The sequence below is a fragment of the Alosa sapidissima genome, chromosome 18 (assembly GCF_018492685.1).
Source record: "Alosa sapidissima isolate fAloSap1 chromosome 18, fAloSap1.pri, whole genome shotgun sequence".
In the NCBI taxonomy this organism is placed as follows: Eukaryota; Metazoa; Chordata; class Actinopteri; order Clupeiformes; family Clupeidae; genus Alosa; species Alosa sapidissima.
The window spans coordinates 3,790,452-3,812,762 of record NC_055974.1 but is presented as its reverse complement, the minus strand read 5'-3'; the positions used below and the strand labels follow the sequence as shown (position 1 = coordinate 3,812,762).

Here is a 22,311-nt window from a genome sequence, read left to right as displayed (position 1 = left end):
ATATTGAAACAGAAAAAAGCAGGTTGTGAGCATACTGTATCTGGGAGTCAACAGGTGTACAAAAAGGACACCAAAGCACTGAAGAAATGAACATTTAGTGGTTAACTGGTTTCACGGTAGCCCGGCTCCGCCCTTCTATGTACTTTCGCTCAATTTTAATTTCCCTTCAGTACGTCGTCTGGGATTTCGTTATATTCGCGGGTTTTCTCAGGCCAAATTTGACCTGTCCAATCAGCGAACAGAGGGGGTGGCTGAGAACGATGACAATGAGGTTGTGCGCTAGTTTGAGCATGACATACGTCACGACCAAACTTTAGCGATTGGTTATGGCAGATCCAGAGTGGCTCTGGGCAGATCCAATAGTTTTAAACTTCAACAGAGTACTCGCCTTCAAGGAAATTAATGCTTGGCAATGGATAGTGGCCAAACTCTCTGTACATTATGAAATGTATGAGAGTATGGTAGGATCGGGCTAGTTTCACGGCTGAAGCATACTGTAAATAGCCAATACGGGTACACAGCTTGGGTCCAGCTTGGGGCCATCAGCTATCCATACATTTCCTATACGAAGAATACCGGCAGCAGAAAGAACTCAAAAACTTAATTTCTACACTCAAACAATCAATTACTGACAATATCCCATTTGAAGCATTACTGATGGGTAGTACACAGTCTACACTGCAAGAAATATTAGTGATTTTTATATGTATATATCAGTCAGGACTCCCCTGGGTCCCTCCACCCCCCAAAAGCCTTCTCCAGGTACAAGGCGGTGGCCAATGTCAGGCGGTCCTGCAGTTTCCAGGAAATCACCTGCACACCCAGCGGCAGCCCCTCTCTGCTCAGCCCAAGAGGACACTGGGTAATCGGCAAACCAAGGACGTTGAAAATGCCTGCAGCAGAGAGGTGGTGGATAAGGAGGAGGCACAATGACAATTAAGTTTTAAGGTCCGTATTTACATATATAAAAGGTGAAAAGTACATCATATATTTGACAATGTGCAATACAAGTATGGGACAAAGTGTCAGAGTTACCAGTGTAGGCAAAGTTGAAGGGTCTGAAGAGTTGGTGGTGGTGTTTGGAGGCCAGGCAGGGATAAGGGGGGTATAGTAGCACCCCGTCAGAACCCAGCAGCTCCTCCAGATGCCTCTCTAGCGCCTCCTTCTGCTGAAAAAGGAACGGCGATGGCTTGCCAAAGTGAACAAACTGTTTGAGAGCCAAGCCTTGGACAAACAAACACACGCACATGCATGCCCGTTATTAAAAACAATGGTGTCTGCTTTAGAATGTGTGTATGTTGGTCATGTCTAACATTATACATATGACATAATTTAAACACAAAAAGGTGCTTTCTTGACGTGAAGCACAACTTCAAAAAGATGACAATAAGAACACTAGACAGGTGAAGTGTATATAATGTGTGCTAAGTAAAGTGTATGACGGTCCACTGATTGCACATTTCAGATAGTAAAAATGGTGTGTGTGTGTATAGGTATAAGTATATATTATATACTCTTTTGATCCCTTGAGGGAAATTTGGTCTCTGCATTTATCCCAATCCGTGAATTAGAGAAACACACTCAGCACACAGTGAACACACAGTGAGGTGAAGCACACACTAATCCCGGCGCTGTGTGTGTGTGTGTGTGCATGTGCCTGCTTGTGTGAGTGTCTTTGTGTGTGTGTGTGTGTGTGTGTGTGTGTGTGTGAGCTTGCAAGTGGGCGTGTTTATTTGAGTGTTTATGCGTGCCTGTGTGTGTGTGTGTGTGTGTGTAAGTGTGTGCAAGTGTTTGAGTGTTTGTGCGTGTGCATGCCTGTGTGTGTGTGTGTGAGTGTGTGCGTGCCTGTATGTGTGCATGTGCGTGCGTTTGTGTACGTGTCTTTGTGTGTGTGTGTTTATTTGTGTGTGTGTGTGTTGATGTGTGTGTGTGCGTACATCTGTATGAGTATGTGCTTGCCTGTGTGTGTGTATGGATCTACTGGATTCTACTTGGTGTGTGCGTGCATGTCCGTGTGTGGAGAATATGTGTGCGTGCATGCATGCGCATGCGTGTGTGTGTGTGTTTGTGTGTGTGTGTGTGTGTGTGTGTGTGTGTGCGTGCATGTGCGCATGCGTGTGCCTGCATGTGTGTGCATGTGTCTTTATGTGTGTGTGTGTGTGACCTGTATGGTATTCAGTGTTATAGGGCCCTATTTTGACGCAGCGCATAGCTTCATGATGCAAAGTTTATTCCTATCTTACACTTGAGTTTTTCGCCATGCCCTTCTCTTTTATTACACAATGCGCCCAGGGTTGTGGCAATTAACAACATAAGGTGTGGTCTGGCGCGTGATCTAAAATCAAAGATAAAAAAGATGGTATAAGATGGTATAAAAAAATCGCTATCTTATACCATCTAAAAAGCATTACGCCACTGACCAAGTAAAGCCTGGTCGAAAGGCGCATATGAAGCACAGCTGAAGACGCACTGACACGAGATGTAATCAGCAACTCCTCTGCAGGATAAATGTGCAGATGTGTGTAGGCTATACTCTGCTAGGTTTTAGTAAAGCATGGCTTAGTGGAATACCTGTTCCATACAATCTTGCGTGCAAGCAGATTCCTTCAAATGCGCCACTGACTATTAAAATACCGATGCGCTGTTTGAAATTGCGCTGCTTGCTGTTAAAGGGAACGACAGAAGTATTTTGATTGGTTTAAAAGATGTTACGCCCAAAATGCACCCATGACTTATTAAGAAATATAAGACCAACCTTTTTGCGCCACGTTTGATAACAAAACCATCCCCAATGTGGACTGGACAAACCCCTAAATTTATTTAAGCTCATAATCTGTTACAGGTATAATGTTTGTCCAGTGGGTGGCAGTAGAGCATTTATATCAGTATATGAAATGGTGTTGCTAGTAGTAAAGAAGAAGTGTGAGAGCACATTGTGTGTTCAGTTGAACGTGGGATCTGAATGTAATCTGAACTGTGCTGAATAGTGGAATAAACCATAAACTTTTCTAACACCGGTGTTCTTATTCAAAGTCGATGGCAGCAGTGTAATATGTGCGCGTGCGTTGACTGTGTGTCACTACCTATTGATGCCATAGTGTGAGAGGATCTTCCCAGCATCCACTTGACAAGCTCCCATGGAGGCCAAACAGTCGACCCCCCCTCACCCATCAGCTCTGCAAAGGGCTGTGGGGGCTGAAGAAAACACACTCAGTCAACGTCAAGAACACACTCGCTTTGGGCTGTAGCTGTTGAGGCCGGGCTGATTACTGTGATGTTAAAAAGCACATTATGCTGTTTGTATGAGTTCTTTGCAGTGCTCTCCAGTAGCTGGAGTGGACTGTGTGATCCCAGCCAACTACTGATGGCCTTACACTCTCCCTCACCTTTCCATCTTTGTCAGGTAGGCCCATGAAGGTCTCCCAGATTTGGTAGCCATACTTCAGCTCTGGCAGACGCAACTCCTGAACTTTGACCCCAAGGTCTGCCTCTAGGCGCTCCACAACCTATAATAACACACACACACACACACACACACACTGGTTGACAGGGTTTAAAGGGTTAGCTTCAGCCAGTTAACTCATCGAGTGCCAAAAACGTAATATTACGTTTTTAGCTTTTTTTAAAAAATTACGAAACTAGACACTCTAACACACCTTATATGTGATTTTGGGAACTCTGTGATGAATGGAAATGAAATATATGACGATCGAAAACTCATGAAAACGCACAATCTGGACATTTTATCTGGACATTTTATCATAACTCGGTTGCCGCTTTGGGTCGAATCAGCGATGCATGCACGTCAGGTCAAAACCAGGCCATTTTCGTGGGTCTATCACTAGGTGGCAGTCTCGCCAGGTCTTGCTGATCACTTCCCGGAAAGTTTACACAAGTAAGTAACACTTCAACACTTCAATACAGGCAACACTTCATATTTCATGAAAGACGTTATATCTCCATTTCTAGAAAATGTGATTTTGATGAAAACTAGCCACTGTTTAGCTTGGGATTTCTCAGGAACAGAGGCGTGTAGAAATACACGGTTTGCACCACCGAGAGCTTAAAGTCTCACCTTTTAAACGAGCCATTGTATGTGTTCATAGCTATAACACAGAATATGCTGTGGCTGTACAAAAATCATCAACAATGGTCTAGATTGCTGGCACTCTAGGACAAAGCTCCCGAAAACAGCTTGCCATTCAATGAGTCCAACCTCCCAGTTGGCCACCACCATCGTTAAAAATGACATCTGACGTGCTCGCTTCTGACCACATTTTCATAAACAGGCCAATTAGGTGCCAAATTAGTGGTGGACACAAAAGTATGTTTTCTTAGTAGACTGGTGGATGAATTGGCAATTCCCTGCTAGGAGCAGCCAATCCACATGGATGACATAATTTGTGGCCATCTATAATGTGGTACCTAATTGGCTTGTTTGTAAATATGACCAGAAGTGATCACATGTTCAGTGGCAATTCTAGACATTTTTAACAAGGGTGGCAAGTGAGGCACTGATTAATTCAAGGGTGGCATGAGGCAAAACATCCAGATAAACAGAAACATGCTCAAGATGTGAAATTAGCACAAATACATTAGGGACACCAGACGCAAACACCATACTCATACATTGAAGGAGAAAAAAAACACAAATACCTTACTCTCACATAAAATGTCTTTGTATTTGAATAAAATGTAATACAAACACATTAAAGTGAATTATCTAAGTTGTCTGTCACTGGGCTATGCTGTTCTAAAGCAAATTCCTGGGGACATTAAAATATAATCAATTTTATTATATTCTATTACTGTAAATGAAGATATACAAATATACTCATCCAAGACATTTCCCCCACAATAACTTATATCTATGGCCATCTATTTTTGTAGCTATTAAAATAATTTGACCTGCTTTTTTGTCTATTTGTTTATTTTCTCAAGAAACTTGAGGTTAGTATGAAGGAGTGTATTGTGTATGAGAGCAATTTCATCTTCCTGAATCTCAATATTATGATCACAACAAGTCTGGGCAAATTATTAAAGGAACCATATGTAAGAAATGTATTTCAATTAATCATAAAATGGCTCTGGTATGTCACTAGACATTAAGAAATCATGTTAATTTCAAATACTTATATCACTGATAACAGCAGTCCAGCCAGGATATTGTCATTTTAAAAAGTGAAGTTGCAGCCCTCAACTGATGTTGATGTTGTGTTTTGTCATGTCATGTTGTGTTTTGGCCTGATGCGCCACCCTCCACCTATGTACTAATCACGAAGTCAGTAGTGTTTCGGCATCCGGGTTGGCAACCTCGAGGGAGGGGGAGGGGTTACACCGCTCTACAGTAATTTAAAAGTGATTGCAGTACCAGTTTTGGCCACAATCTTACATATGGTTCCTTTAATTAAATTTTCACGTGGGGTAACTTGTTGCAGGGCAACACAAAAGTAAAGCAGATAGAAAGAACTCACGCAAATCTAGCCTACAACACGCAGACAGCTTCATGTGCAGGGGAGAGAGCGCGCGCGCACGCACTGTGCTTTATGATTGTTGGCTTCTGATGGTATCTTGCTAATTCACAGAAGTGCATTATAGCGGCCTTACATTGTACGATTTTGGTCTGTTTTCACAGTCGGCGACTAAATTTCCAAAGTCGGACAGAAATCATGGGAGCTGTACTGGAATCCAGCGCACTCCCGTCAACTAGATCGTTTAGTGTAAAGTGCCAATCTTAGCGGTTTTAAGTCAGTCGGAGTCAGTCTTTTTCTAGTTTTGCCGTTAAAACAATATCAAACATGTTTGATATTATCGCAAGTCTTTCTAGTCGTGGCTCATGCAAATAGTGACGTGAACTATAAAAACCAATAGTGACCTCTCTCCAACAACAAACAGGAAGGGGCAAAGTAGGCGACAGCTGTAGCCTATATGATTATTTGTTATTCTTATAATATTTGTCATTTCTTATACATATTTAGTCGGCTCTTCCACGTGACAGAACAACTCTATATCGGTTAGGGATGTCACACATAAAACAATGCTGCAGAAACACGAAAATATGACTTTGAGCTTAGTAGGCTATCATTTCAGTTCCTGTTTATCTATGCACGATGGGTAATAATTTAAAGGAATCTAGTTGCACTCTTGTAAATAGTGACCCTGCAAGATCCCTAGTCATTGCAAAATCATAGTCTGTGACTTAAAACTCTACCACTTGTCTTTAGATGTGAGACGGTCTGAGACTGTAGTCTTTCAAAAATCTTTTCCAAATCTTTGCAAATCTTTCCAAAGTCTGTCAGTGTAAGTAGGGCTTTAGGTGACACAAATGCCTTTATCTTATAACTCCTTGTCTGAGCGACTACCAGGCCTATGGTTTTTAAAAGTCAGATGTTCCCTGACAAAGACATTCGAAAATTAAGAATGTTTATTGACTTGAAAAATACACTATTTTTTGCAAACTCCCTTCATTCAACCCTTGAAGACATCGCGGTCTGGTGTGCTATGTAGATAGTTTCTCGTACCATTTAATTTCTCAGAATTTAGGTCTACTAGGCCTACAATAACGTCATCACCAAATACATCTTTTATTTTTAGTTGATCAACCACAAAGAGTAGCATAGGCCTACTGTGCACAGTGCACTGACGACTGTAGCAGCCCAAGGTAACCAGTTGTTGTAGATGAGAGACAACCCCTTGTTTTAGATAGCATGTTACCTGGGTGTTGCCTACGTTATTAATTAATGGTAGCCTACAATAGTTAATTGATTCGCGTAACATATTAGTTGGCTCAAAGAGTAGGGAATCAGGATGGAGAGAGTCACGCGTGTGTTGCTTTTGCGGGATCGAATCCAGTTTAATGCTAGTTTTCAAAACATATATTTTTTATGTCTTTTGTCCGAGTGGCTGTAATGTAGCCGAGCGCTCATGGTGTATGAAAAGCGACTTCAAACCGCCTTAAACAACTTGTTTGTGAATGTCTGACAACTGCTGCAGCGCATGCACGCGCAAGGAAACCGGTAGGTGGAGAAACCAGAAGGCACACAACACCGGTGTTACATGGCAACTGGCTCCCATGTTAACTGGCTGCGTTGATGACGTTTCATGATTGATTACGAGTCCTTGCCAGATGTGGCCGCTTGCAGATTTGTCACTTTCTGATATAGGCCTACTAGAGACGCACACAAATATGCATGACATGTTTAAAAGTCAAAATTGTATGTAGTACTACATGCACTGGACCATGAACATGCAACCCAAAAAACAAACACCTAAATAGCATAAATTAACTCCACATGGGCATTGAACCACGAATAATTAATTGACTTTGCTTGGTAATCAGACTTGGTAATTGCGCCACGAACCAGCTGACGGCACTCACAGAAATTGACTTCAGTTGTATGATTAAAAGAAGTCAGCTAACGTTATTATAATTGTAACAAGTTAACATAGCTGTTCATGTTATCTGGCTACCATGTTATCATGCTACCGTTGCCCAAGCCATTTAGTAGGCCTTCAAAGTATCATGGTTAAGTTTTACAAACGCTTCACTGAGGTTAGGCTGTGGCCACCCCTACCTGAAGTGTCTGTAGAGCCACATGAACGTCAGCAAATAAATCAAATTTCTCTGTGCTCTGTGGAGGGGGACCTGCACAGGGCGAACCAGTTGAACCACTTCTACAACAGGTTTGACTCCCCTGCTCCAGCTCCAATGGCGGTGGTCTGTCCACCATCCCCCAGCCCCCACCCTCACGCCCCCTCAATACCAGCGCAACACTCACCTCCATCATCACAGGCTATCGTACCCCCACCATCACTGGATTTTGCACCCCTCCCCCACATGGTGATCACGAACAATGAGGTGACAACGACCTCAGTCAACAGCCATCAGTCACACAGATCCCAGATGCACCCCTCCCCCTCCCCTCCCCTTACACCCCTCACCATTACAAAGGATCAAGTGACAGTCCAACTTAAGAAATTGCGCAGCAATAAAGCAGCTGGGCCTGACAGACTGTGCCCAAGGCTACTCAAGGCCTGTGCTGCTGAACTGGGGGAACCACTGAAGCACATCTTCAATTTGAGCCTACGCCTTGGACAAGTTCCAACACTGTGGAAGACATCATGTCTCACCCCTGTCCCTAAGAAGCCACACCCTAGTGAGCTTAATGACTACAGACCTGTTGCTCTTACATCACATGTGATGAAGACAATGGAGCGATTGGTCTTAGGCATGCTCAGACCCCAGGTACGCCATGCACTAGACCCGTTACAGTTTGCTTACCAGGAGAAAGTGGGCGTGGACGATGCCATCACTTATCTTCTACACAGGACACATTCCCACCTGGACAAGGGGAAAAGTGCTGTGAGAATCATGTTCTTTGATTTCTCAAGTGCTTTTAACACCATCCAGCCCCTCAGATTGGGAGACAAGCTCTTGCAGATGGGTGTGGACGCTCACCTGGTAACCTGGATTACAGATTACCTGACCGAGCGACCACAGTTCGTCAGACTGAAGAACTGTCTCTCTGACACTGTGATCTGCAGCACCGGAGCGCCACAGGGAACTGTGCTCTCTCCAGTCCTGTTCACCCTGTACACATCTGACTTCTGCTACAACACCGAGTCATGCCACATGCAGAAGTTTTCTGATGATACTGCAATTGTGGGGTGTATCAGGAACGGGCAGGAGGAGGAGTACAAGAGCCTGGTGGAGGACTTTGTGCAATGGTGCAAACTCAATCATCTTCAACTTAACACTTCAAAGACCAAGGAGATGGTGGTGGATTTCCGCAGGTCTAAGCCCACTCTGCTACCAGTTCACATTGATGGGGTCGATGTGGAGGTGGTTAGCACCTACAAGTATCTGGGTCTCCACCTGGACAATAAACTGGACTGGTCAGCCAACACTGATGCACTCTACAAGAAAGGGCAGAGCAGGCTGTACTTCCTGAGGAGGCTGCGGTCCTTCAATGTGTGCAGTAAGCTCCTCAGGATGTTCTACCAGTCTGTTGTTGCCAGCGTCATGCAGTAGTATGCTGGGGTGGAAGCACAAGGAAGAAGGATGTGGGGCGAATTGACAGGCTGGTAAGGAAAGCTGGCTCTGTAGTGGGAGCTGAACTGGAGTGTATCACTTCACTATCTGACAAAAGGACCTTGAACAGACTGATCAACATCTTGGACAATGAGTGTCACCCACTCCACAGCACTATTGTTAAACAGAAGAGCCTGATCAGCTGGAGACTTCGCTCACTGCCTTGCACAACTGACAGACTGAGAAAGTCATTTGTCCCCAGGGCCATTGAACTGTTCAATGCCTCACTTAAGGGAAGAGGAGAGATAGACTTCTCTGCATAGTCTGTCTGCCTCTTCATCCCCTCCATGTTTGGTACTGCCTGTCCACTAGCCACTTGTACCACTGTCTTTATGCCTCAGTGTTTGCGTGCTATATTAGCACATTAGCACATACGCATAACCCCCCCCCCCCCCCCCCCTCCATGCCACAGCCGAACTGTGGCCACACTTAAATAGTTAAATATATAGATATATAGACTTTCCTTTACTTTATTTCTGCATTGTTGCACTGTTGACTTACTCATTTGCACTATCACCATGACCACTATCACCATTGCACTACCACCATGACACTCATTCACACAGAGCACCTTAGAGCACCTTACCATACCTTACTATGCACAGAGAATCACAGGCTCAGTCCCTGCCTCAGTCATGCAAGCGCCTCTGATTTATTAATCACCACTATGTGGATACTGTTTTTAGAATTGATTTAGATTAAGTGTTAGTATAATTTGTAATTTTGTTATTTGTATTTTAGTATATTTAGCATATTCTTTATCTTCTACTGTCCTTACTGCTTAGTTGTGTTTTTATATTATATACTTTAATTACTCTTCTGCTGTTAAAGAATGTGTTTGTCTTGTATGTATGCTGCTGAGACCTTGAATTTCCCCTGGGGATCAATAAAGTATCTATCTATCTATCTATCTATCTATCTATCTATCTATCTATCTATCTATCTAAATAAAAATGTGTTGCCTAATTGTGTATCCTTTTGTCCAGCCTATTCTTTTAAGAATTCAGTTCATGAAACACAGGCATTGAAACGCACACTGCAATGGGCAGGAGAAGTCTATAGCGTGTCCATATTTTACACAAAATTTGCGCACAGGGAGAGTCAAAACTCTTAGGCTTATAGGCTATTAACGTTAATGTTACTGACATGTAAACATGGGTTGGATGTTTTTTTTTTATACTTTATTTCCTAATTCTCGCGTTGGGTGCTTCTCCTGTGGCGCAACAACTTAATGCCTATACATTACTTTTTCACGCAGTCGACATGGGTTCAGTCCTCCCCATCACACGTTTTTTTTTAAATTATTATTTATTTATTTTTAGACCAGCAACGCTTCCTCAATTTAGGCTACAGATACTAGGTGGCCACAGAGAGCATGACCAGCAGTCAGTGAAATGTTTGAAAACTTAACCATGATACTTTGAAGGGGGGGGGGGGGGGTGGGTGTCATCGGTCCAGTAGTGGGCCGGTCCAGGAGAAAATTGCCAAGGCCGAATTTTGTTCCCAGTCCGACCCTGGCATCATGTCATCTGTTTTTAACTTTTTGTATGGTTATTGCTTGACAGGGGGGATCCCAAGCAGCTTTCAGCCATAAGGCATTTCCTAATTCACCCAACACTGATATTCAAAATGTTGAAACTATTTCGGCATAGCCTATAAGCAGTTTAATTAAATGTAATGTTAGTTGTAAACAAACGGGCTACTTGGTGAGGCTTGGCCTCACAGATGTGCTCGTGCCTTAAATGGCAATACAAATCTTCACGATAGGCCGATTCACGTTGGCTGAGGGGCAGGGGGGGCCATCAGACATTTGTTCCCAAGGGTCTATGAATTGTTAATCCGGCCCTGCCCCCAACGAACGCAACTTTCCACCTCTGACAGCTTAACAGAAGTCTAGAGGACTCCTAACTCATTAAGACCTACTTACTGTAGGCTGCGCAAACCACAGGCCTTTTTTTTTTTGGGCAAGCCTGCATTCGAGGCAGGCCTTCTGTTGAAGTTATATAAATCCTGCGCTAACAGTAATCCTCCTACCCCCACTACCACAGCTGTGGATAGTGTGGCATGCTCACGCTTTATGTCTCCTTCTTGCAAACTAGGCCTATAGCCCAACCATTTACGTCTTCAAAAAATAACAACTTGCCAGATATGCCTTCATATATTTGGGCTTCATTCAGCATTTTGTTGTTCCACTGGAAATGACTCTTCTACATTTGCTGCCTGCTGCATCCTTTCTGTTTGTATTGTTTAGAAAATGTTTGACGTCTTGAGTTAATGCATTAAACATTGTTTGCTGGTAACCAGCCACAAATAGCCTACAGATTCTTGCGTGCGTACATTCTCTATTCTCTCCAAAATGTGCCCGTTCTATAGGCTGGCCAAGTAAGTCTGCGGCATAAAGCAGATGTATTTGTTTATTGTACAGAAAAATAAAAATAACCTGTCAAGCAGTCAATTGACTACATTGCATTCAAGAAGTAGGGCAAATTAATTTACGAAACCATAACGTGGGTCATAGTTGTCTAAGCCTCTATAGCGTAGCCTGTTAAAAACGTTGCAGAAGCCTACCCAAGGCTACAATTCTGAACAGTTATTTCTCTACTGGCTCAATTATCACACCACTGTTTTGATTTGCGTAGTTGCGTTAACCCAACACTGGCAATAATGTAGACAGCAAATTTCGATTTCCGTTACCACCGTGTAGTCAAGCCTTAAGCCATACCCAAGTAGCCTAAATCGAGGTAAATCGAGCTTTTTCAGAAGGGGCGGCAGGCAGATGTACAGTGGCAGAGCGATGCACAGTGACTGAAAGTGGTACTAAAGCTTCACGCAGCTTCACGCCTCGTAATGCGCGACTGAAGTGGCCATTTGAAAGCGATGCCCACTGTACATTTCTGATGTCTGACACTTCAAACTGCTGCAAGTGCATCAAGAAAGGTCCCGCCTTAGACCATGTTAATAGCCAATCGTAGACTAGGATTTGGGGGTGGCACCTGGGGTGGCCAATCGAATCTCAAGGGTGGCCTGTGCCACCCGGATCCACCCCTCTGGCTCCGCCCCTGCACATGTTGAAAGGATGTTACTGTACTTCCTCACTCCCTCCAGATCAATAATACCTCAACACACACACACACACACGCACACACACACACACACACAATTGCTGAGAATAAGAGTTCATGAACTTAGAAAAACTTGCCTCCAGAGAATTTGCATGCATATAGGCAGTGCTTGAAGTGGAGGAAAAAAAAGTATTGGTACTCATAGTAGAGGATGTATCAATATCGACAAATGTATTGGCCGGTATCGAGACAAATGAGCTGTTATATTCATTATTTGTACAGTGAATAAAAGATAAGATGTATCACTGATAATCACAAGAGATTACATCATAATAACATACGCACACACACAGTCAGAGTGCTTATACAGCTTAGACCTATTTAAAGAACCAGGCTATTTCTCCTGTGCTTTCCAAACATTTTTGCTGCAGTCTAGCCATCTACATTTCTGCCATCCTTTTTGCCACAGAATAGGCTACTGTATAACTTATAGGCTACTGTATAACTTACACAAGTCATGTTTTTATTTATGTTCTTGTCTAACTCTGGTAGGAAATGTCCTCCATCAATCAGAATAACAGAATGTAGCACAGAATAAACTACAATAATACGTAAATAAATCTTTTTATCCCACTTTGTGACAGTAGACTGCTATGTGTCCACTAAGGGTAGCTATGACGATGATGACAGATGAAGAGAAAGGAGAATGAACTCACAACAAAAGAGTGTGGATTGGACTTAGGGCGCGCATATAGTCCGGCGTCTGTGTCCAGCGCTTGACGAGAATTGCGTCATCAACGCGGCATTCGGGGGGTATCGTGTGCCAACATATGTGGCCGCGCGTCAATTATGCATGTCTTGTGTAAATCTGCATGGAGGAGTATGCTACATCCTTTCCCTCCATTATATATAATATAATATAATATATAATTATTTGTTGACTGTGAGCCACTCTGAGGTAAGGATACACAAGGGTTGTGAATGTAGTTACCGTAAGTGCATGTGTATGTACAGTACTGAGATAAAGTGGAATAGAACATTATGTCCAATATTCCAATATGTGGTTTAATGTTCTGCATTATGCCCAACATTCCAATATGTGGTTTAATGTTCTGCATTTCTCATTAGTGGGTCACTTTGATACTAAAAGTATGATTCTATATAATGACTGTATGATATCTGTACTGTCCCTGTGTATATCTGTGTGTGACTGTATTTAGAGATAAGCGGGAATATTATGACTTTGCAGGTTGCCAATAATCAGAGTCTGATTCAGTGTAGTCCACGTGAGATGGAATGACCAACGCCATCTCCCGTCAGCCTGGAAGATACTTAAACCCTAACTATTTCCTTGTCTAGTTAGAGCAGCTGATGGATCTTTAGGTGAAGGTGAAGTCATGCTGTCTCTTGCTGTCTCCCTTGATGCGCATCATCGTAAATAAACTCTGTTCCTGATTTTTCATACTATTGGTCTGACTGGGTCTCTATTAAATCTATGGTATCAAAATTACCATCAGTATGCATGTGTATGGTTTTGTGTGTGCGTGTGTGATTGTGGGAGTTTGTTTATGTGAGTGTACATGTGTGTATGTTTTTGACCTGTCTCTGAGCTTGTATGAGCTGTTTGTCCACAGGAGAAGTGTATGGGGATCCACCATCATGAGGAACAGAGAAGAAACGCAGCTTCTTCAAGTCCACAGGTTCAGATAAGGAAAGCCTGAGAACACAGCAACATACATGAAAATCAATTCCATAGATGCCGTCGTTCGGATGACATGAATGAGACATTGGTCCTGACTCACTGTGGCCATTAAAGATCCCATGGCACTTATCGCAAAGAGTGGGGGGTTCCCCGGTGTCCTGGCTACTAAATTCCCCCTAATCATCCCCCCGTGTAACTGGCTCATTCATTTACTCCCTCACTCTCCAACTCATGCTAGTTTGTGGTGAGCGTTCTGGTGCATAATGGCTGCCGTGCATCACCCCCTACATATTGGTGGTGGTTAGTGAGGTTCCTCCTTCACTGTGGAGCGCTTTGAGTATCTAGAAAAGCGCTATATAAATGCAATGTGTTGAACACACACACACACACACACACACACACACACACACACACACACACACACACACACACACACACACACTAAGCATGTGTGGAGTTTGGGAGGTAAGAGGGTGAATAATGAAGTTCTGTTGAGTGTTCTGAATATTTGTGTGTGTGTGTGTGTGTGTGTGTGTGTGTGTGTGTGTGTGTGTGTGTGTGTGTGTGTGTGTGTGTGTACTTGTGAGTATTGGGTCCTGCCATGATCTTCAGGATGGGCAGCAGGTCTTCAGCGTAGCGGCACATGGGTCCAGTGCACTGGAGGTCCTCCTGCTGACCAGAGCAAGGGGGTAGTTGGCCCTCATTACTCACAACGTCTGTGTGGGTAAACGGAAACAAACACACACACACACACACACACACACACACACACACACACACACACACAATGTGACCTATTAGTGTTAATCACACTGGTCGACACAGCAGACACTCATCTGAGGACAGCAATGGGCGATGGGGGATGTAGCGCTGGATCATGGAGTTCAAATAGCAGGCAGCAGATTTTATTTTGGCTGCTATAGGTAGCCAATGGAGAGTAACTAAGAGAGGAGTTACATGTGTCCTCTTTGGCTGATTAAAAGTCCAGGCGTGCTGCAGCATTCTGAATCAGCTGTAATGGTCTCACTACACAAGTAGGCAGGCCAGCTAATAATGATTTGCCAATAGTCCAGCCTGTACAAGACGTTGTGTGGCATCTTGTGCCACATGAGGTCTGATCTTCTTAATATTGTAAATGATAATGACATGATTTTGTGATTGAGGCTACAGAGAAACTTAGCCGGTCATCAATTACAAAAATCAAGTTATGTGCCTGCCTGCTTAATTGGGGTCAGTGATTATTTTAAATGTACATGATGCTAGCCAGTTCCATTGATTAGTGGAAGTATATGCTCCTCTAACGGAAAGCTTGATTTCAATTCATGTGCCTGGTCCAGCCTGCCTGTAAGGATTACATTCCGACAGTATACATTATTGTCTGTAATGTATGACTATTTGCACACAGCATAAGTACAGGTATACAGTATGTTATAGAACGATTAAGAACATATAAATACACACGTGGGGTGCCCTTGTGGCCAAAGATGCCGTTGAAGTAGCAGGGCATACGGATGCTGCCGCCGATGTCTGAGCCCACCCCAAACACAGAGGCCCCTCCGCCCAGCAGACTACCCTCCCCTCCTGAGAGAGAGAGAGAAAGAAAGAAAAATCTCAGTATTTCAAAAGTGTCATGTGTGCCATATACTGTATATTGTCTATATTAGCCAGTTATGGAACAGTGTGCCTTAGGGTACGTTCAGACTAAGCGTCTTTTTCTCAGCTGCCGGCGTCCGTTTTACATTATAACAGTCGGCTTCTTTTAAAACGCGACTGCAACCGTCTTTTTCTGCAGCTCAGAAGTTGACAAATGTTCAACTTCTAGCGGAAAAACGCCATACATCATGCTGTCTTTTTTACAGATGACAAATCACAAGCAGATTACCGAGACCTGTGGTTTCCCATGACAATCAAGTAAAAAATGGAGAAGGTGACAGAACACCGGTCGAAAGACTCGTTTAGTGTTTAGTTTAGTGAGCATAGGGAATTGTTTGACATGACTTCACAACTTTAGGCCCTACCATAACATACCAAAAGCAATAGCCAACGTGAGTTTTCCCACAGGTAACGTTAGTCACTTTGTCTATCACAAAAAGACGCTTCCGGCTGCTTTTTAGAACAAGAACGCTGGCAGATTTTTTTTTTCAAACTGAAAAAGCGGTCTGCATAACTTCTTTTGTGAGAAAAAGACGTTAAGTCTGAACGTACCCTTCCACAGCACCCCCCCAACATTCTAAATCAATTTTATGCACCATATTGTTATGTAGCATAGTAATATTATACACCATTTGAAAGCTTGGACTTTTGGGAATATATAGGCTATATGACATCATTTTACATGTAGGCCTACAATTTGTATGGTGCTTTACATTGTCAGATTAATTAATTAAACTATTTGATAAAAAAATGCCCCCCTCCCCCTTTTGGTGCTTCCCTACTTTCTAGTTGCAGTGCAATAAGTAGATGCCACATATTGGGTCTTGACATATTCACAGGAATCCCTAGAAATGGAATATTCATGTTGTTTTATCCAATATTAGTTGTGCAGATGTATAGTCCATCTTATACACACCCATTGAAGCAACAAAGAAAATGCACAAAAAAAAGGACTTTTGTGTAACTATTCCATATTTTGTGAACCCATGACATACAATCCAAATAGTCTACAAGATACCTCAGAGTGTTACCTTTCATTTGAGACGAGGATTATGCTTCTACACCAAGAGGTTGCCACACAGTAAGCATTTTATTGTCAATATGCTTTTTGGGAACCCAAAAGTCCTATGGGGAGTTTTCATAGGGCATTTTACAAAACGCATGAGCAAATAATGGTCCAAAGCACTCTTTTTTATTCTATATTGATCTACTTTTGCACACAGCTTCACAAGACCTGGTGCTAGGGCTCAATTGTGTTTCAAAGTCATCTCAAGTGACCTAGAGGGCTGAAATGTGGTCAGTTCAGAGGTACTTGTTATCCGGCAGAAATATAAAACAGTATTCTAGCCTCTGTACCTCTGTGCCAGTACTTCCCACTTTTCCCACTGTACTTAGCTATTCTGATTGTTCCCTAAGAAACTACAAGGTCCCAACTTTCTAAAGAGACCAAGCATTTGATGGTAGGCCAAACTAGGTGGGAACAGTGGCCTCTGAAGTAGGCACAGTGCAATTTCGAGGGGGAAATGTCTAAAAATGCCCATCCCATATGAAGTTAGACCCTACAACAATATCTTAACTGGAGAAATAGGCTATTTCCTGAAGGAACTATCAGTGCTACATATTGTTTGTGTATGTGTGTGTGTGTGTGTGCACACACTCACCTGAGCTCCCTCCAGCTGTGCGGTCCAGGCTGTAGGGGTTTCTGGTGAGTCCGTAAAGGCGGTTGTGGCTCTCGCTCCACATGCAGAGCTCCGGGGTGTTGGTGACCCCCAGGGGAATTGCCCCTGCCCGCTTCAGGTAGGTCACAACTGGCGCATCCACACTGGCCAACACCTTTGCCCTGGACACCAGGCCAGCAGAGTTTGGCATTCCTAAGAGGGAACGGGTGGAGGAGGTACAGCACACTGCAAGGTAAACAGTGACTAACACGTGCAACTTACGCATCCTTGAGTTTTTAATGTGTTTAAGCAAACAAAGCAAACGCATGCATGCCTGCAAATAGCCGTGTTCTTGGCCAGTAAATTTATTTTAGACTCTAAGAAAGGGAGATCAAACTCTCTCCTTAATTGATTTGAGGTTATAGTTTGAATAGACTCATTGATAAGCAGTTTCATTAAGACCACACAACTTGGCGCTTATTTTCAAAGGGCAAATGGCAGTGTAGTATGGTTTTGTAATGAATGTATTTATAGTAGCATGTTAATGAATGTAATGAATGTATTTATAGTAGCATATATTAAATTCATTCACTGTGTCAATGGGTTCACCTTTAATGAGAATGTCTGCATGTAGTGTCTGTGTCTGTTTTGGTGAAGAATATCCCTTTTGTCTTGCTAATATTCAAGGTATGGAAGGATTGATCAAGGCACTCAGTCACACCTTCCATAGTTTTAGTCAGTTTCCCAGCTGCTAGCCGAGCTGGCTTTGCATGTGTGTATAAGACTGTGTCATCCGCATACAGTTTTACCTCTACTCCATGACAGTGCTGTGGAAGGTCAATACTAGAGGCTGAACAGCAAGGAGCCTGATTGATCTGATTGTAGCCATTTATTATCCTTTCAGGTTTATTGGAAAAAGATCAAATCTACATGAATTTTGTGCGATCCTTGTTGGACCTTTTATTAGCTGTTCTAAGTGGTATTACAGTGGTTTTTAGTTTTTTTTTCTTGTTGCTTTATCTTCAGTTTAGGTTGAAATCACCCATGAGGATTAACTGTTTGCTGTGATTACACTCTTTCAGAATATCATTGAATTGATCGTAAAATGTGTCCTTTGCAGTAGGGGGTCTGTAAAAACCTATGGTGGTGAACGACATTTGTTGGGAAAAGACCATTTTCAGAACAACATACTCTAGTGTGTTCACTGCTTTGGAAATAATTGCGTTCAAATTTGATGTCATTGGCTCCCTATAGCCAGAATTACATTTAAATTGGCCCAAATGGCCTATAAGACACCTCCTGGATCTGCTCTCTGCTTCCTCAATTCTATGATCAAGCTGTACATCCTCAACCGCCCACTGTGGTCTTCTGATAAAGCATCTGTTGTGCAACCAGCCATATGTGCTAGATCAAGAGGGGTCTGAAGGTGTATCTGTTCAGCATGCATTTAGTTAATTAAGCGTTTATTTAGAGTTATGGTTTGTATATTATAGTATTCTAATAGTTTATTATAGTAGTTATAGCTATAGTAGTCATTAGGCTATTGATTGACAAAATGAAATGAAAATAAAATAAAAATTAAATTAAACTGACTTGACTAAAAGAATGTGTGGTTGTAAAATCATTACAACTAGTGTTCTGCCAACATCACCATTTGGAATCTTGGAATTTAGAGAGCTGTCCAGCCGTACAACCGTACTGTGTGCAGGTTGGCAGCCAGAGGTCCAAGTGCTTCGCCTATTTCAGAAACAGCACTTGGTGCTCCAAAAAGTATCACTTCTGTTTTTGCTGTTGTTTAGGTGTAGAAAGTTTCTTGCCATCCAAGATTTAATTTCACCCAAGCAGTCAAACAGTTTTGATAGTGCAGATGCTATTGGGTGAAATGGAGAGGTCCAGTTGTGTCATAACAGTGATATTGAATGTTGTATTTCTCTAAAATTGAACAAAGGGGAAGCATATACAGTGAAAATAAAAGATGGCCTAGGATGGAACCTTCAGGGACGCCACACCTGATGGAGGCAGATAGGTAGGAACAGTAAGGCGGTGTAAAAGAATGGTGTGGTTGATCGTGTCGAACACTGCACTGAGGTCAAGCAGGACTAAAATAGCACAAGAGCCAGAGTCAATACAGAGCAGAATGTCATTTAGAACTTTCAGCAGGGTTGATTCTGTGCTATGCAAGGCTCTAAAACCAGACTGGAATGTCATGAATGCTGTAACATATTATAACATAAATGGCTCAATCGAAGATGATCTGCATGAATATATAATCAACCAGAAAAAGTCAGAATGTGAGATTGTTAAAGCTCATTAATTGTATGAAACGATTAGCCATTGCAGCATTGAAAAACTTCACAGCTGCTAACCATCATCCTCCACAACCATGAGGATCTAATAGAACACGGTGAGAATGAGGCAATGTGGAAATGCATGTATTTTCCTATAGCAAACACTAGGCTGACAATACAGCGGAGTTGTTGTGGAGAGGAGTTATGTTAGGCAGCTGTTGGTGGAAGCTGGGTACAGATGTGTGTGTCTGCATATCTATCTCTGTTGTAGAAGGTATGTGTGTGTGTGTCAATGTGTGTGTGTGTGTGTGTGTGTGTGTGTGTGTGTGAGAGAGAGAGAGAGTATAAAACATTTAAGTGTGTATCTGTGTGTGTGAATGTATGCTAGTGTGTTTGTATGTGAGTGAGTGTGTGCGTGTGTGTGTGTGTGTGTGTGTGTGTGTGTGTGTGTGTGTACCCTGCACGGCGAAAGACTCCTTCACGGAGAGTGGGACCCCGAGCAGAGGGAGTCGTTCAGCCAGGGCCTCCTCTCCTCCTTCAGTCTCTTCCTCTATCAGTCTGTCTACCTGAGCAGCCTCCTGCAGAGCAGCAGAGAACCTGGGAGGGAGGGAGGGAGGGAGAGACAGAGAGAGACAGAGAGAGGGAGGGAGAGAGAGAGACAGAGAGAGAGAGAGTCTGCTTGTCTGTCTCTGGTTAAAAATCCAGTCACATGTAAAAACTGGCCATACAATGGTGGTACAAATCCAGTCACATGTAAAAATTAGTCGTATAGTGGTGCCTATTGATAGTCCATTAATATTTGCACTAGCAGGGTTAGCGGTACAGTATAGCTGGCTCGTGTGGACTGTTTCAGGAGTTGAGGGATGTGGATGACTGACAATTTGTGCTGGTGTGCCCATATTTATTCGTATATCTAAACACATTTGGTCTGTTTAATATCTATATGGAGAGAGAAGTTGAAAGGGGCTAGTGGAGGACTCACCACATTTGTTTTGATGTGCTTTGTGCAGACAAATAAAGCTACAGTAGCTGTAATCCATGTTCCTTTGGGTCATCTTTATGTAAAGGAACACACCAATATTTTGGGAAATTAGCTTATTCACCGTCTCCCCCAGAGTGAGATAAGAGGATACCCTTCTTGTCTTGTGTGCGTGTAGTAACTTAGTTTGAAGCACCCACTGTTAACATAGCTTAGCATAGCTCATTGATGTGGGCAGTTCCACCTAGCCTATCCCCCAAAAGTGACAAAAGCACTTAAACATTGTTCTATTTACATGTTGTGACTGGTATAACTACAATGTGTACACATTTTAATGTAAAATGCAACACAGCGATTTTCTAAGCATATACAAGCTTGGAACTACATTCTCTTTCAGGCGAAACACTGCTAAGTGTCTCACAGCAAAGGCGACTTTGCTGTGAGACATATAAATGGGGAAAGGATGATTGTATGTTGTTTCCCAAATGCTTCAGTGTCTGACACAAAAAACAAGCTTGCAGAACTGGTGTCAAAATATGCAACTATCAAGCGCATCATTGTGCATGTTGGAGCAAATGACATCTACAGAGAACAGCTGTATGTCAAAGAAGATTTCAAGGAACTTTTCTCGGCCCTATATGAGCTTGGAATACAAATTTTCATCAGTGGCCCACTCCCAGCAGAGGGAAGCTTTGTATTTTCCAGACTATTCAGTTTAAACACCTGGCTCGCAAAAACATGCTTTTCAGTTGGGATGAATTTTATTGACAATTTTAACCTTTTTTGGAATCGCAGGGAATACTTCAGACCAAATAGCACAGAGCTGAGTTGGACTGGGGCCAAGATCTTAACCGAATACTATCACCTCTCTCTCCTGCACCCAACATTTTTTCTGCCAACCTTGAGCCGAGCCTCTGATAAGCGCTCAGTGGCCATCCAGACGGAACAAGCGGATGACATCAACAACTCAGCTAAACCAAAACACTCTGCACAGGATGAAACAGAGATATGCCCAACCTCCCCTGCTGTGGGGCCCTCTGATAACCACCCGCTAGCCTCCACTGAAATGCAGACCTTGGAGAAACATAAACAACCAGCTCAACAATGCCAAGCCATGTCCACTGGACAAGATAAGATGGGTGCTGCTAAAATGACTCAAAGTCAATCACTGGCGTCAAACTCCCTGGAATCTCAGCAAACAAATGGATGTGATGAGCATGAGGAGATAGCACCTATCAAAGCTGCTGAGAGGATATCAGAAAGGAAGGGTCATGTTGTAACACCAGTACCAATACCCCTCCCCACCTCCGTCGTCTCCTTGTCACCACAAAGACACAACAACATGGAATACACTACTGGAATACATGCTGAAAGCGGAGCATCTGCAACAAACTTCCCAGAACCTCAGCAGGCAGATGGAGACTCTGGATCAATTTTCAACCCCAACCTCCTTGATTTCCCATCACCACCCACACCCAATCACGTCCCCACCCAATCAAACTCCCCAGGCCACACAAACCCCCCTAATCTCCCATCCCCATCCCCACCCCTTCATCCCACCACCCACTCAAACTCCACAGGATCCCCTGAATACCCATCACCATCCCCACCCAAGCACATGATGTTCCCTGCAAGAATGGAGAGACTGCTACCAGTAGCCATGCAGAGTTTTACTAGCCCAAGATCATTAGCACCAAAGAAGCGAAGGGCACCTCCACCCCCTCGCCCTCCCCCTCCCCGTTTAGAAGGATCTCTTAAGCAGCAGCAACCTCTTAGTTCATTTTCTCAGCCGGCATATAGCATGGAATGTGCAGTGGAAAATACAGATGGCAGCAGCAGGGGACAATTATATGATGACTGTATTGCATGATATTCTCA

At 43.1% G+C, this 22,311-nt stretch overlaps 1 protein-coding gene across 1 annotated transcript in view; it reads right to left on the bottom strand.

The window, feature by feature from the left end:
• Window positions 1-713: 713 nt before the first annotated feature.
• LOC121689783 (fatty-acid amide hydrolase 2-A-like) overlaps window positions 714-22,311 on the bottom strand; it is a 31,659-nt gene continuing 10,061 nt past the window's right edge. The window contains exons 3-11 of the mRNA XM_042069898.1: window positions 19,912-20,051; window positions 17,170-17,379; window positions 15,317-15,436; window positions 14,436-14,571; window positions 13,753-13,870; window positions 3,387-3,506; window positions 3,084-3,195; window positions 1,036-1,224; window positions 714-893 (exon numbers count right to left, since the gene is read on the bottom strand). Coding sequence (XP_041925832.1) covers window positions 718-893; window positions 1,036-1,224; window positions 3,084-3,195; window positions 3,387-3,506; window positions 13,753-13,870; window positions 14,436-14,571; window positions 15,317-15,436; window positions 17,170-17,379; window positions 19,912-20,051 — 1,321 coding nt within the window. The 3' untranslated portion in view covers window positions 714-717. The remainder of the gene's footprint in view (window positions 894-1,035; window positions 1,225-3,083; window positions 3,196-3,386; window positions 3,507-13,752; window positions 13,871-14,435; window positions 14,572-15,316; window positions 15,437-17,169; window positions 17,380-19,911; window positions 20,052-22,311) is intronic.